Source organism: Chlamydomonas reinhardtii, chromosome 13 (assembly GCF_000002595.2).
Source record: "Chlamydomonas reinhardtii strain CC-503 cw92 mt+ chromosome 13, whole genome shotgun sequence".
Lineage (NCBI taxonomy): Eukaryota > Viridiplantae > Chlorophyta > Chlorophyceae > Chlamydomonadales > Chlamydomonadaceae > Chlamydomonas > Chlamydomonas reinhardtii.
The window spans coordinates 4,495,441-4,509,584 of NC_057016.1; the positions used below are offsets into that span (position 1 = coordinate 4,495,441).

General features: G+C 62.1%; 3 protein-coding genes across 3 annotated transcripts; 2 read left to right on the top strand and 1 right to left on the bottom strand.

The window, feature by feature from the left end:
* On the bottom strand, positions 1 to 9,009 carry CHLRE_13g602400v5 (uncharacterized protein). The gene is made up of 21 exons (XM_043069800.1): positions 8,255 to 9,009; positions 7,886 to 8,031; positions 6,810 to 6,959; positions 6,436 to 6,507; positions 6,096 to 6,177; positions 5,781 to 5,840; positions 5,462 to 5,565; positions 5,095 to 5,292; positions 4,837 to 4,988; positions 4,537 to 4,648; positions 4,230 to 4,361; positions 3,846 to 4,018; positions 3,488 to 3,615; positions 3,185 to 3,243; positions 3,006 to 3,065; positions 2,764 to 2,859; positions 2,489 to 2,557; positions 2,264 to 2,316; positions 2,016 to 2,124; positions 919 to 1,866; positions 1 to 787 (listed from the first exon to the last, which is right to left on the bottom strand). The coding sequence occupies exons 2-21, from the start codon at positions 7,946 to 7,948 to the stop codon at positions 575 to 577; spliced, it is 3,033 nt and encodes a 1,010-aa protein (XP_042917794.1). The 5' UTR covers positions 7,949 to 8,031; positions 8,255 to 9,009; the 3' UTR covers positions 1 to 574.
* Positions 9,010 to 9,100: 91 nt separating this feature from the next.
* CHLRE_13g602425v5 (uncharacterized protein) lies at positions 9,101 to 11,971 on the top strand. The gene has a single exon (XM_043069801.1). It carries the CDS (start codon positions 9,313 to 9,315, stop codon positions 9,544 to 9,546), a length of 234 nt encoding a protein of 77 aa, XP_042917795.1. The 5' UTR covers positions 9,101 to 9,312; the 3' UTR covers positions 9,547 to 11,971.
* Positions 11,972 to 12,017: 46 nt separating this feature from the next.
* CHLRE_13g602450v5 (uncharacterized protein) lies at positions 12,018 to 14,103 on the top strand. Its single transcript, XM_043069802.1, has 6 exons — positions 12,018 to 12,268; positions 12,417 to 12,491; positions 12,612 to 12,664; positions 12,892 to 13,052; positions 13,207 to 13,274; positions 13,402 to 14,103. Exons 1-6 carry the CDS (start codon positions 12,077 to 12,079, stop codon positions 13,534 to 13,536), a joined length of 684 nt encoding a protein of 227 aa, XP_042917796.1. The 5' UTR covers positions 12,018 to 12,076; the 3' UTR covers positions 13,537 to 14,103.
* Positions 14,104 to 14,144: the final 41 nt, after the last annotated feature.

Genomic DNA, 14,144 nt, shown 5'->3' on the forward strand with positions numbered 1-14,144 from the left:
AGACAACACAGCTTACAGCTCTGGGGAATTGGAAGGTCCACGTCCCATTTAATACAGGAAGGTAAGGGTGGTATGGAGCCTTGCGTTCTACTCAATGAGTAAGCACGGTCATAGTCAAAATGGCTCAGAGCTTTATCCAGCACATTAGGTACCGCATTCTGTGAAGACGTAACCTAAGAGACGCAACGTAAGAGAGAGTAGCACCCGTTGGAAGGATCGGCACGCTAGGTAGCAGCAAGACAACCCCCCCTAGCCCGCAAGGAAGAAGCACGCAAGCATATGCACATGTATTATGTACACTGCGAAATACCGCCACACATGTCAGTATGCACTGCACATACACGGCGCTCACAGCATGACGCCAGCAGCTTGTCTAGTATGGGTCACGAACAATCAATCATTCCGTGCTGGTCCTGCCTCGGCCCATGCCCTTGATGGGGCTTATGTTAAGCGTTGTCAGCCCGTTCATCAGTACACCACTCCGCGCCTTGCCAGTCCCTCCAACTCAAAAGTCCAAAAACTACCAACAGCCTCACCGTACAGTCCACACCGAACCAGCCATTGTGCATGATCCTCACCGCCTACCCCCGCCCACGGCCACACCTGCAACTACCGGAGGCGGGTGTCCCCCGGGCAGGTCGCCAGGCAGCGGCGCCGCCGCAATGGCAGCTGCGTTGCTGAGACGTCCCTTGAACCGGGCTAGCCGCTCGTTCAGTGGTGGCTGGGGCGGTGGCGCCGGCGCCGCTCCTTCGTTCCGCCCGACGTCCGAGCCCACACGCTGCAGCCCCTGTGCGGTGAAGCACAATATGGTGATAAGTACATACTTCGACGGTTACTGCTGGCAAGATGAACGACAACGTGCGCGACCACACACTGAGGACTCTTACCCCTTGAATTGGCCTCTCACCACACACTCACCACGTATTCGAGCGCCTCGTCGGACGTGTCGGGCCCGCCGCTTTCGTGCCCATGCGCCACCGTGTGTCGCCGCCGGCCATACCCCCGCCCCTCGAGCTGCACCCCATCAAAGTCCATCCCCGCGGACGCCGCGCCCTGCCCTGCCCGCCTCCCCGCCACCAGTGCCGGCCCGCCGCCGCCCCCGCCAGCGTCTGACAGCCGCCCGCCAGCCCGCGGCGGCAGCCCCGCCGGCTCTACTGCCAGCCCTGCCAGCACCGCAGGCAGCTCCGCGAGGTCAGCCGCCGGCGCCGCCTTGTGCTGCCCCGCCCGCCGCCCCGACTTGATGCGTTCGACCGGCCGCGACGGGCCTGGCAGCCCTGACAGCGCACCCGCAGGCGGCTGCGGCGCAAAGGCACCATCTGCAAGATCAATTTGCCGCGCGGCGGGGGCGACTCCGCCCACGCCGGGTATCCGTGAACGCCGCGCCGCTGGTGCCGCGCCGTTGGCTTTCGCGCCGCCTGCTGCTGCCCCCGAGCCCACACCGCCGCCCTGTGGCTTCTTGTCCCCCACACCACCAACCTTGCCGCCACCGCCTGGCGGCTGGTGCGCATGCGCGTGCGGGTGGTGTTTGTGGTGGTGCCCAACGCCCGCTGCTCGCCCCCTCAGCGGGCTCTTGTCCGACCTTACGCTCTTGCGGTCATCGTCATCGCTGTCATCGCCCTCCTCCCCACTTGCGTATGGCGAGGCGTCCGCAGACGCGGAGCGCTGCGCCCCACCGCCTGACCCCGCGCCTCCCGCGGCATTCTGGCTCGCTACGCCGGACTGGCTGCCGCGGCCGCCGCCGCCTCCTGCCCCGGCGCCGCTGGCGGCTGGCCAGGCGCGGTACCGCAGCTGGCGGTCGCTGCCACGGCGGTTGCCGATCTCGGGCGTGATGCGCAGGTCGGTGAGACCCATCTCCTGCTTCACGGCCTGCGTGCACAGCACATGCGTAAGAGGAGGGCGGTCTTCGCACATTAGTTCAGCGCAAGACTGTGCATCGGTGGGCAACACGGTCCCATAAATTCCATTTGGATGCTGATTGCCCCTAGCCTCAGGCCCCACCGGCATCCCCTTCGCACCTTGAGCGCCTCGGCCATAGGCACCGGCCCCACGGTGGGCGGCCCGCCGTCGCCGCCAAACTGCAGCCCGTCCATGATGATGCCCTCCGCCTTGGCGATGTCCATCACCCTGTCCGAAGGAAAGCGTGCGTTCGCAGATGAGGACGAAGGAGGCCGAGACTAGAACAAAGCGTGACGCTCCTGTAGGCTTCCAGCGGCGCAGAGCTGCGAGCCTGCGCGCCAGCAGCCTACACCGTGATTGCACTCACCGCTCGCGAGGTAGCCCGGATTTGTCCACAATCTTCCACAAGTTACCGATAACCTGCAATAACAGTGCAGAACACGTTAGGCGTGTAGGTGTGCTTCCCAATCCGCTTGCTTACAAGAGCACATGCATCCAAGTATGTCCGCCATCGACCCCAGCCGCCAGCCTGGCCGGCAACCACCTCACCAAACCAACAGCCCCAGCCGCCCCCGCCCCAACCCCGGCCCACCTGGCGCTGCTCGCCGATGATCTGGTCGCGGACTGCCATCTGGAACTTGAGCTCTTGCAGGTGCAGAGCCTGAGGGGGACAGGAGGAAGCGGACAGCAGTAGTGCCGTGTGACAGGTGTGGCCCAGTGCGAGCGCAAGCGTGAGTGCACCAGAGTGGATTCGAAAACGCGGCTTCAGTACCGTACAAGCCCTATGGACCCCTGAAACATGCAGTGAATCTTGTGCCACCCTGTTGCATGTCAGCCATCGGCTGCGTGGGCCCTGCGCGGGCGCACCTGCAGCCTGAATGTGGACAGCAGGTTGAGGAAGGCGGCGGACTGGTTGGAGTCCACGATGGCCTGCACTCGGGCCTGGATGTCTTTGCGCGCCACCTGTGCAGAGAACGGTGGGGACGGAAGAATTGTTGCTGGCAGGGCAGAGGAAAGAAATTGCAGGGCGCCCAGTCTGCCTTTTAGCCGTTATGCTGTTGCAGCCCGCAGCCAACCCGGTTCCCGACACCGTGCTGCCACTGGCGCACCTCGTTGGCGGTAATCTCCAACTTGTAGCGCTCGCGCTCCCGGTCATTTTCTCGCGTGGCCTGCGGTAGGCCATGCGGGTAATGCGGTCGAGTCCTTGCAGATGGGACTATTACTAGTAAGGGCGTCAGCTATGATAAAACAGCAGACCTGAGCAGCCTTAGCTCTTGTTCACACCCACCTCGAGGACCTCGGCTCGCCGCTCCCGTGCCTCCGTGATGTCCTTCGCGTTACCCTTGCCTGCAAGTGGCGTGGTGTGAACAGACCAATAGGACGCACGCAAAAAACCCTGTGACCGTGCCAGCAGCGCATGTCTTGACGGCCGCTGTGGGCCGCTGTGCAGTGTCCACGCCGCCTGCTGTCCTTCCCCGACCCACCCCAACCTCGTCTAGTATGACAACAAAAACTACAGGCAACCGAAGTTACGAGCCACAAAGTGCCGAGCCACAAAGGCAAAGCCACCCAAAGCCCAACTCCCACTCACCGGCTTCCAGGAACTCGTCCAGCTGGCTGAGCTCGTGCTTGTTGTACAGGTTGGCGTCCTCGATCTCGAACAGTGCCTTCTGCAGGTTGATGCGCTCCTCGATGTTATCGTTCATCTCCTCAACCAGCCTGGGGGCAGGCAAGCGCGCAGTCGATATGGTATTGTGTGTAAATTGAGAGTGCACAGCTCAAGCACACAGACATGAAGCACAGCGAAACGGCACGCGTGGTGACGCCGCCAGCTAACGTCTTACTACAGAGACAGCCTTGGCCCCACCCAGCCTCTCCATACCACAGCACAGCCCATTCTCATTCCTCTTCACTCCTCAGCTCCTCCGTTCAAGCCTCAAGCAACTCACTTGCCGATGAGCCCCAGCAGCGCCTCCTCCGAGCTGGCGGGCTTGCTGGGCGGCGCGCGGGCGGTTGCGGCCTCCCGCTCCACCAGCTGGCCGCGCAGGTCCTGCACCTCCGTCTGCAGGTTGTCGATGATGCGCTGGTAGTCGGCCACGTGGCTCTCCACCGTGCCCACGTTCTGGAGCAGTCGGCAGTTTGGAAAACGGCGGGACCAAAACAAGTCGGCGGGGCTTCACGAATTGTGGCTTGGAGCATTGTCAAGGTCCTTGGGCATGCATCACATGGTCTGGACACGTGAAAAGGCCGACCGCCATTCCGCATTTACTGCCAACCCATCCCTGCTCCACCGGTCAAGCCTCCTCCTGTCAAGCCTGCTCCCGCACACGCACCTGGACCACGTGCGTCTTGATCTCCTTGGCCCGGTCCGCATACTTGAGCGTGTTGATGGAGTGGTGGTACTGGTCACTGCTGCCGCTCACCGTGGCCACCATGGCGGTGCGGCTGTTGCCGCTCAGGCCATCCTGTGTGGCAGTGGCAAGAGTGCAGGAGGAAGGAAGGTCAGGAAGGGCAGCTGCGTTGAGAGGCCAGGTGAACACAGGTTGGCATTCAGGGCCGTCTGTGTATGGGGCGGCGCCTGACTTCCCGCGCTTGTTGCAACTGTCCATGCAGCCAGGCACCCGACCGAGCAGCGCGTACCTTGAGCAGGCGCGTGAGCTTGCTGTTGCGGTAGGGCACGTAGGACGCGGCCTTGCCGGAGTTGGCCTTGCCCAGCGCGTTGATGCAGTTGGCCAGCGCCAGCAGCGAGCGACTAGGGGCAGAGAGGGCACGAGGGGTGCGAGGGTGTGCAGAGGGTGACGTGAGGGACAACCAACAGACATGGGGGCTTGTAACTGGACGCCTAGCGTACGGCATTGAGCAATAGCCACCCGCGTTGCGATGCCTACAATGATCAGCCAGCACATCCACTTGACTCCCCAACAGCACCGCGCCACTCACTTGATGTTGGCTCCGTCGCGCAACTTCTGCCCGGCGTTGTTGGTCTCCGCCGCGCGCTCGCTGCCTGCCAGGTCCACCAGGCTCAGCTTCCCGCGTAGCTGCGTCACCTTGTAGTGGTTCTTGGGCGTGCGCCGAACCGTGATCTCAAGCACCTGAAAACAGGCGATGCTATGATGTTAGTTTCAGAGGAAACGCGTTGAGAGGTCCCTGCATGGGACGTCTCTGCGTTGCCCGGCCCCCAGAGGCGCCTGCACCCACCGCGTGCGACCGCGAGGACGAGGCGTTTGCGTCTGTTGCCTCCGTCTTTCGGCGCCTGTTGCCCTCCTCCAACAGCGACATGATCTCCGCCGCAGAGGTGACGGTGATGTGCTTCAGCCCCGCCACCACCACACCCAGCTCCGGGTCCTCACGCAGCTCCAGAGGCGACGAGTTCTTAACCAGCAGGTCATAGATGATCTGTACAGGCGTGCCGACGGGGTGATGAAGCAGTTGGGCGACGAAGCAGCTACGACTGCGTTTAGCAGTGTTACACATACGCTTCCCTGGTCCCGCTCATATCGCCGATACCCCGACTCAGGCATGTAACAAGCTGCCCTGCCTCTGCCATCCCCGGCAAGGGTCGCACCTCGTTGTAGACCTCCAGGTAGGAGCAGGTGACTGAGAACTCCTCATCCCGGTGCATCGTGTCGCGGTCCGAAAAGATCTTCTCAAGGCACAGCACCATCAGGCCTGCGGGCGAGGACCAGAAAACCAGCGCCGGGCGGCGGCGCGTAAGGAGGCAGGGTGTAGGGCCGCGTGGACCCGGTGGCATGCGGCCGCGGTTCGGGTTCCTGAGTGGTGATGACATATGGTATGTTCATTCGGGGAAAACTGACCCCACGTTAACGAAGCCGTGACAGCGCAACCATCTGGGGAATCAGCGGGCCGTCGACACGTGGACGCACCTGGGTCGTGTGGTGAGCCCACCATCGTGTACGTCTTGCCGCTACCCGTGGCGCCATATGCTGCGCGCAGGATGGCGCATGCACGTAAATAAGCACGAACAGAGCCATCAGCAAAGAAACCACCCGCCCTGCACATGCATGGCGGTTGCGCCGTGCTGCTCCTTGTACCTCCACGCGCACCCCGTACCATTTCCTGGCCTGTATTCTGCTTGCTGGACGACCAGACTCGCCAAAGGCTGTCCCACTTTCCTCATGCCCCGCTCACATCCCAGTATTGCACACAACCCCCTCCGCACAGCCCTGGCCGCAGCTCACCGAACACGGTTGTGTTGATGCCCTGCAGCACGCCGCCGAGCAGGTCCCGCACCGTGCCGTTGTACACGTCCCGGTTGGTGGACTGCACCAGGGGAAGAAGGAGCGCCGGCACAGGCACGGACAGCTGACATGCAGCCAGGCATGCAGTAAGCGGATGCTGATGATTGAAGCGGACCGGCGACCCCCACCCCCACCCCCCCGTCCCACCATCCCGCACATCCAACACACACCACCCACTCCGCATTCCGTTTCAAGCTGTACGCCATATGGCTGCCGCGCCTTGATCACGCATTCGATTATTCCCCCCCATAGCCCTCTCGCCAGCCGGGCTGCCGCTCACGTTTGCGCCGAATGCCACATCGAATGTGTAGCGCTTCTCCTTGGTTCGGTTCTGCACCTGGTCCAGGTAGTCCTGTGTGCAGCGGCATTACACAGCGGTGGTGTGAGTGCCCATAATCCGCCGGGAACCCAGTGTTGCGCAACAACGCCCGGCGCGGGACGCCCTCCCCTTTTCCCCACTCCAATCCCACGCTGCTCCACTTTGAGCATTGTGTCTTCGGTCTTTCCAAATGCCATATAAGCTGTGTTGGATCGTCCGGCTGTATCACGCAGCCATGAATTGAGCGTTTGACCGCGTCCTCCCTGTCGGCCGCCTGTCCCCGCACCCTCCCGATCCGCCCCACCCTGAACGCCGCACCGCACCCCCACCCGCACCTTGGTGTCATCCGGGTCCAGCACCAGCACCACCCTGCCGTCCAGCACGCGGATGATGTCGCGCCGGCCGCCCTTGGCGATCTCCGCACGCACCAGCGGGCGCGCGCGCACCGCCACCGTGAGCGTGGCGGCGGTGGACGCATTCACGTACTGTACGGGTGGTGATGGGGAAGTTGGTTGAGGCGCGACCGGGACAGTAAGGGGAAAGGAGGCAGGCGTGTGGTAGGCATAGGGTGTTGGAGGCTAGGGGTTGTAGCGACGCGCCATTGCGGCGTGTGCTGCACAGCGCGGCGTTGTCCTGGGGAAGGACCTGGAGTCATGGCAACCGTCCTTTGCATGGCTACTGCCACAACAACGACGTGCAATCACGGCCTCAGCCTGAAAGCACCGGCTCGCGATGGCTAGAATGTGTTCCGTGCTGCCGCGAGGCTGGCCTCAAGGGGTGGAGCCGAGGGGTCATGACGCCGTCCGTTCCACACCGCCGCCCGCTCCACACCGCGTGTGGCTGCCGCAGCTTCACCGGCAGCCCCGACCTCACTGGCATGATCGAGGCTACGCCCGAGTTCTCCGAGCGCTACCCCAACGCCCGCTTCGAGTTCAAGAAGGGCGACGCGAAGGGCATCTACCGCAACGGCGCCCTGGAGGGCGGTGCAACGTCGTTCAACAACTACCAACCTGTCTACCCAGACCGGTAGCTCTCGCTACCACCAACTCGAGGGGCTGCCGTGGGGTGGGGGTCAGTGGACGTAGAGTGCACGCCGGCGTGCACGCCGACGGTTCGTTGCCCAACCCCAGCGTTGCGGCCACGGCCCAGCCTGGCCACAACGTACCTCTATAGAACAATCGGCAGCTACTTGCTATTTGAGGCAGCTCGGGTTTCGTGCGTCAACATGCGGCGTGCGCGTCCCAACCAGAAGACCCTGTTTCCCCAGTTTAAGCGAACCCTTATTCACACTAGCGTTGATTGCTATTGAAGTAAAGCTCCATCACCGCAAATCCTGAGCGTCCAGTTCGTTTACCGGCCTTTCTGCCAGCTACATACAATCTGCGGCGCTGTTGCATACGTTCTCGCTCACCCGTGAAGCATCCACGACAGATGAGAGCTTAACCGGTGCTTTACTGGGACCTCCGTTTGCCATTTACTTCTTCAGGTCAATTGCGCCTGGGGGCGTCGTCTGTGCTACCCCATTCTAGTTTCACAGCTTTAAGGTTGAACGATTGGCTCATATAGCAAAGAAATTGAAGTCAACGTGTGTACGCGCAAGTATTTGAGTAAGAACGGGTACAAGCAGGAGTAGGCTGCTAGATTTCAAGAAACAACCACTGTGTACATGAAATTGCGATGTTGGCTGTGGTTGGGGTGGCTGCCCGTCGCCGGAATCCAAAACTGGGGACATCTGTCACATCTCTTCCATAGCCATTTCCCATAAACTGATACTACTCACCGTGCACACTGTTTCGACACCAACTGTTTACTGACTCCATGAAGCGGAAAAAGAAGGACAAACATTGCCAATAGCCCAGTTTGCCTAGCCCAGCTTTTATATACATTTATGACATATATAGCTGTAGAAGATAACGTCGTGGCCGTGTAGTATTGGAGGCGCAGCTGGCGCTGAGGTGCGCGCATGCCGGGGTACCTGGAAGAGGCATTTGCTTGTGGAGCGTCAGATTGCAGTTGCTCGCTACCGCTTCCGCTATCGCGAGCCTCGCTCGCGACTGTCTCGAACGGGTCAAAGTTGCAAACCCTGCAGTCATGTCATCGAACTGACGTTTGGTCGTCGCTTCTTGTACTCCCCCTGCCGCAGCCACCATCAAGGCACCTTATCGCTGCGCCGCTGGCAAGCCGCAGGCGGAGCTCGCGCCGACGTCACGGGAAACAAGGGCCTGAACGGCACCCTGCCCGCAGCCTGGGGTACCCTGGGGGCGTGGCCCTCCTTCCAGGAGCTATACCTGGGGTCAAACGCGCTCACGGGCACGCTGCCAGCCTCCTGGAGCAATTGGGGCAGCACCATCCAGCAGGTGGACGAGTGGGGCAGGTGGAGGTCAGGGTCAGGGTCAAGAGCCAGAGTCAGAGTGCAGGGTCGGAGTGCAGGGTCAGAGTTTAGGTTTGGGGTTTGAGCAGCAGGGTAAGTGTAGCCGGGCCAGTGTAAGGCACCAGTCAGGTTCAACCCGGTGCAGGGTTTTGGGTGGTTCAGGTTCAGAGTCAGAGTCAGAGTCAGGATCAGGGTCAGGGTCAGAGTTAAGTTAGGTTTGGGGGTTGGGCAGCAGGGGTCAGGGTCAGAGTCCGGTTCTTTAGCCTGGGGGTGCGGGAGTTTGCGCGATCGCACATCGAGGCGCTGGAGTTCAAGTGCTGATTCCTGCTGGCGGCAGGCAGCCAGGCAGGAGCCGGCAAGAGGCTGCAGCAGTCACAGTTCTGGCTGGCTGGCGCGCAGGCCGCACTGTAGCAGGCGGCCGCTGACCTGAGGCTCATGAGGGAGATGCAGATACTGGCCAATCAGCAATGGGATTAGCTGGAGACTGCGAAGTTGCTGGTCGTGCTAGACCGACAGCGCGAAGCTCAGGCAGCGGAGGCGGACTTAGCCGCAGCGCAGGGCCGTCTGGCGCAGGTGCGGCAGCTGCCGCACTGCGCGGAGTGCCGCCGGCTGCCCCTCGCTGCTGGCACTGTCGGCGGCATGCCGGTCATCAGCGGTCCGCAAGTCGCACGCAACATCCTCACAACCGTGGGCAGCTTTGACGGCCGCCCGGGGCACTACGGCCACTATCCGCTGCTGGCGCACATGTACCGGTATGCGGCGCACTACGCGCCGCTGCGCATGGACGATTGAGGCGGCGGGGCCGCGCGTCAACCTCAGTGGCCTTGGACTCGTGGTCAGTGAGGTGGCGAATCAGCTGGACCAAAACATCGTGAACCAACGTGAACCTGCGCAACTGGCTGTGCCGGTTCTGACGCATCAAGGTGGACGAGGTGATGAAGCGCCGTCAGCTGCCCCAACTGTCACGCCAGCGGCTGTTGTCGCTCGTCTGGCTGCTGCCATCCTGTCGGACACGCAGCTGTCGGACGCCAGTGTCCCGCCGGCAGCGCAGCCCACACGGGAGGACCTGATGCAGCTGGTGCGCGACAAGCAAGCCAAGGGCCACGAGCAGGGCTTTCTGCTGGGGCCGGGGCGGAGCCAGGAGGACCTGGAACACGGCACGGCGTGTGTGGTCTGGGCGGCGGACATCTCAGTGGACCTGGCGGATGCAATGCTGCTGCATAGGGCTGCTAAGCAGGCAGCCCTGCAGCCAGTGCAGCAGCTACTAGTACCACAGCACAGCAGAGGCGGCGCTCTGCGCGGCCCGGCAGCGAGTGCGGGATGCCCAGCCATTTGCCCTCAGCCCCCAGCCGAACTTCATACCCGTGCACATTCACCTGAACCCCAGCATCCGCCGGGATGCCATTCTCCCTCATCTGGGGGCCCTTGCTCAGCTGGTTGCACACAACCTAGAGGCTCAGCGGCCACAGGCGATGCACATCCGCCCACAGCATCGCTGGCGGAAGAAGGACGCCCCGGCACCAGGCAGCGGCAGCAGTGCGAACGGGGGTGCAGGCGACTGCGACGGCGCGGTGGTGGCGGCGCTATGCTCCGGGTGCGCCCATCGCTCCGCCCATCGCTGCCGCCGCCTCTGCGATGCCAGGCGGCGGTGGCAATGCGAACGGGGGCGCAGGCGGCGGCAGCGGCGGTGGTGGCGCTCGGGGCCCGCCTTCCCCAATATGAAACTCGCCCACGTAGTGCCGAAGTGGTTGTTACCCAGCGCAGGCACGCGGAGGCAGGGTCGGGGCAAGCCCTATCATAGCCGCAGCATGAACACCCTTGCCCGCCTATCCAGCACAGAACAGCGACGTGAACAGTGCCTGCAACTTGCTCCTGCTGCGTGTTTGGCTGGTACGCCGAAGTCAACAACGCCAAGCAGCAGGGGCAGGCGGAGGCCCAGGAGGAGGTAGGAGGAGGAGGGGCCGCAGCAGCACGACATGGACGGGGAGGACTAGTCCAGCTGCTGGTTGCAGGTGTGAGGCCTTCAGCGGCTGTGAAGCATGTGTGTGCAGTGTGAGGAGATTGAGGTCGGTATATATGGGATATAGGAAAATAGGCGGCAGGGAAAACTCGGTCGGAGCGAGAAGCTACCTTGCGCGTCCATGGACAAGAAGCGGCGCCGGTGCGCAGGTTGAGGCCGGCCGGTGTCTGGTTAGGGTCTTTGCCGGCGAGCATAGCACAGCACAGTATATGGTAGGCTGCAAGCAGTAGTGAGGAGTGTTGTGGCTAGCGAATATCTTGCTGTTTGTTTGTTGATTGCTGGCTGTGCTTGCGCTTGGCAGCGGGACGTGGCTGGACACAATATGGTGGGCCGTGCCTGTACACGTTGAGGTGTCCGGCCGTCGTTTATGTGTGAGTAGCCTGCCCCGTTGACTGACAGGAGGGGCTCACATCCATATCCTTGCGGTGTTGGTTTGGGCGGCGGTTGCCTGGACCTGGGCCCCAGGCCGTGCCGAGTAGGTGGACAAGGTGGAGAGACTCGACTGGTGCCCCAAGCGGAATACCATGATTGCCCTTGCACCACCATGAGGGTGCCTCGACCGGGTTGGCATTGTGCTAGGCGCATTGCCGTCGGTCCACCCAGAGTCTTCTCATCTAGGGTGCCTCCAGCTTGCGGGCTTGGTCCAAACCACAGCACAATGTGGGGACCTAACCACCGACTCCTACTCCTGCTTACGCAATCTTGTCCACCTTAATCTAACTACTATACCAGCTCAACACGATTGGCAACAACAGGTTACAGCCGCCGATCTGCAGCCGCCAGCATTCACCACTCTCACCAGCCTGCACCAGCATGGCAGCAGCATCCAGGTCCTCCAAGGCTCCAATTCAGGGCCAAGGGAAGGACAACGGGACGTGGTAGCTACGCGTGGTAGCTCTGTGCGGTAATTTGTTCGAGCCAGGGCAGGACTACAGCCCCGGCCAGCCGCTTGCCGTGAGACTCACAACTAAGCAGATGTTGACGTCGGTGTGTGGGGTGCCAGGGGTGTGGGGCGCTCGCGCCCCCTGAACGAGGGCCAGCCATCTGGGGCTGCCACTTCGGTCTGCCTGGGGCCCGCGATGGGGACTCAATCGGGACTGACTGCCGACTACACCCGATCTGATAATCTTATTATCTGTGTCATATAGCAGTACTTACTGCATTTATTTAACGAAGTCAGCTTCACTCGTTTGCGGTAATCTGACCTGGCAATGTCGACAGTGCAAGCAAACTTCGGACGCGCGACGGCCACTGGTGGCGCTGGCCGGTGTGTGTCTCGCACAGTTGTGTTATGCCGGGCGCAAGATACAACCGGGCACGCCTCGGAGGCTGGTGTGGCTCGCCGTAACCTGCTGCTTGCGGGCCTGGCCGTGCTGGCTCCCGCACTTGCGCCCGCGGCCGCGGTAAGATATGTTAGCTGTCGCCGCATGGACATCGTTGAGCCCCCCTCCGCTTGCCAGCTGATTGTGTCGCCTGGATGCGATAGCAAGGCCCGTCACGGAAGTGCCACACACGGTATCATGCGGCTGTATCCGTCGTCGCTGTGTGCAGAACGCGGGCGGTGTTGTGGAGTTCTGGAAGGGGCGGCAGCGCGCTAACAGCGCCAAATTCATTGCGCCTATCAAGGTGCGGTGTGAGGACGCATGGCTTGGCTGACAGCGACGCGGGAGACCACCGTCAGGGCAGGCATCGCACATGCATCCTCATGGCATTGTGTTTCACGGCTTGTCTCGCGGTGTGATGCAGGTGGCGCAGCAGCGCCTAGAGACGGCGGCCTCCATGCTGGCCAACGGCAGCAGGTGCGTGCGATGTACTTTGCGGATGGTTTTGAGGCACTAGGCTCAGTTTGAGTTGGCTTGCAGAACGGATCTAGCGCCCGCTCTCTAGGTCTACGTTGCGCGCTCCCTGTTGCTGAACCAAAGCACCTCGCCCCGTGCACCTGTGCCCGTGACGGCCACCGCTACACTGCCAACGCCCGTGCGGCCCACCCCCCCACCCACCCACATCTGCCCAACTTCAACGACAGCGCGTCTGACGTGCTGCAGCTGGTGCGGTCCTCGTCGCTCAACTGCTACGCCTTTGAGGCGCTGCCGACCGACACGCTGGAGACCCGCGCCTCGCTGTTCACGGCATCCTCCAAGCTGAGCGACCCCTGCACCTTCCGCATCATCATCAAGAACGTCACAGGCGAGAGGCTTCAGGGGGAAAGAGTGGCAGCTTGTTGGATGTGAGATTGCCACATGGGATTGCTACAGCACACGGTCAGGAGGCGGCGGAGGTTGCCAATGGTGCACCATCCGCACATGAATATGTTATTCTTCAATGTTGCTGCGTGCCACAGACTTCACGGATCCTGAGGAGAAGGCCGCGGGCAGCGCGCTGTTGGACTCCCTCATCCGCTCCTACCAGGTACACGCTTTAGTGCACACAGCGCGCTGCCCCAGTCAATGTTTGACTTCGCCTCTCAATGCGCGCGGTGTGATGTCAAGGACTTGAACGACCATACCCCCTCTGCCTACCATACTTCACCCACCAGCTTCTGGACTCGGAGCTGGAGGCGGCGGTGGAGGGCAGCGGCGCCGGCAGCGGCCGGGCTGGGCAGCAGCTGGCCACCACACTGGCCATCACGCAGGATGTGGAGTCCTTTGTGAAGCGACTGCTGTCGGCCTAGAAGCCGGCTGGGGGCGTGGATGGCGGCGAGTGGGCTGATCCCGGGTGGTGGCCGATTATTGGTGGAAGTGGAGTAGGGTCCTGCAGAGGCCCAGGCGACGAAGCATAGCGAAGCAAGCGGTCATGTGCCAACCTGTGTTGGGCGCAACGTGCCGGGCACAGGGCACACGCTGCTGGAGGTCAAAATGTGCGTTAGTGAATTGCGGCAAACCAGTGTCGGGGGCATCGGCAGACAGGGGACAGAACGGATGGGAGTTTAGTGGCAATGAGGGGAGGGCAACCATGTGGAGGCGTGCGCGTTTCACGTTTTCGTGACAGCGGGTCATGAACTGGCGGTGCTGAGGCAGGGCACAATGTGGACCGTCTCAAGCATCAGGCGCGCGTGAGGGGTGATTACGGCATCGGGCTAGGGCGCACGTGCAGTTGGAGGTCTCCGGATGTCGTACGACGTGGCGTACCGTCGCACCGATGGCATAGGGGGCAAAACTTCATTACACGTGTGGCTTCTGGTGGCCCCGCCGATGATGCACGATGAGCCTTGTGACAACAAAACCGCTTCCGTAACAATATTTATCCACTTCGCGACTTCTCTCGACTCTAGCGATCGAT

Excerpts from the sequence above, each read along its gene's own strand:
- CHLRE_13g602400v5 (XM_043069800.1), bottom strand. The coding sequence starts at position 7,948 with ATGGCAAACGGAGGTCCCAGTAAAGCACCGGTTAAGCTCTCATCTGTC. Across the intron at positions 4,989-5,094 it reads CGTCCTCGCGGTCGCACGCG|GTGCTTGAGATCACGGTTCG; the intron begins GTGGGTGCAGGC and ends GCCTGTTTTCAG. Across the intron at positions 3,616-3,845 it reads CTGCTGGGGCTCATCGGCAA|GCTGGTTGAGGAGATGAACG; the intron begins GTGAGTTGCTTG and ends GCCTGCCCCCAG.
- CHLRE_13g602425v5 (XM_043069801.1), top strand. The coding sequence starts at position 9,313 with ATGGGATTAGCTGGAGACTGCGAAGTTGCTGGTCGTGCTAGACCGACA.
- CHLRE_13g602450v5 (XM_043069802.1), top strand. The coding sequence starts at position 12,077 with ATGTCGACAGTGCAAGCAAACTTCGGACGCGCGACGGCCACTGGTGGC. Across the intron at positions 12,492-12,611 it reads AATTCATTGCGCCTATCAAG|GTGGCGCAGCAGCGCCTAGA; the intron begins GTGCGGTGTGAG and ends GGTGTGATGCAG. Across the intron at positions 12,665-12,891 it reads ATGCTGGCCAACGGCAGCAG|CGCGTCTGACGTGCTGCAGC; the intron begins GTGCGTGCGATG and ends CTTCAACGACAG.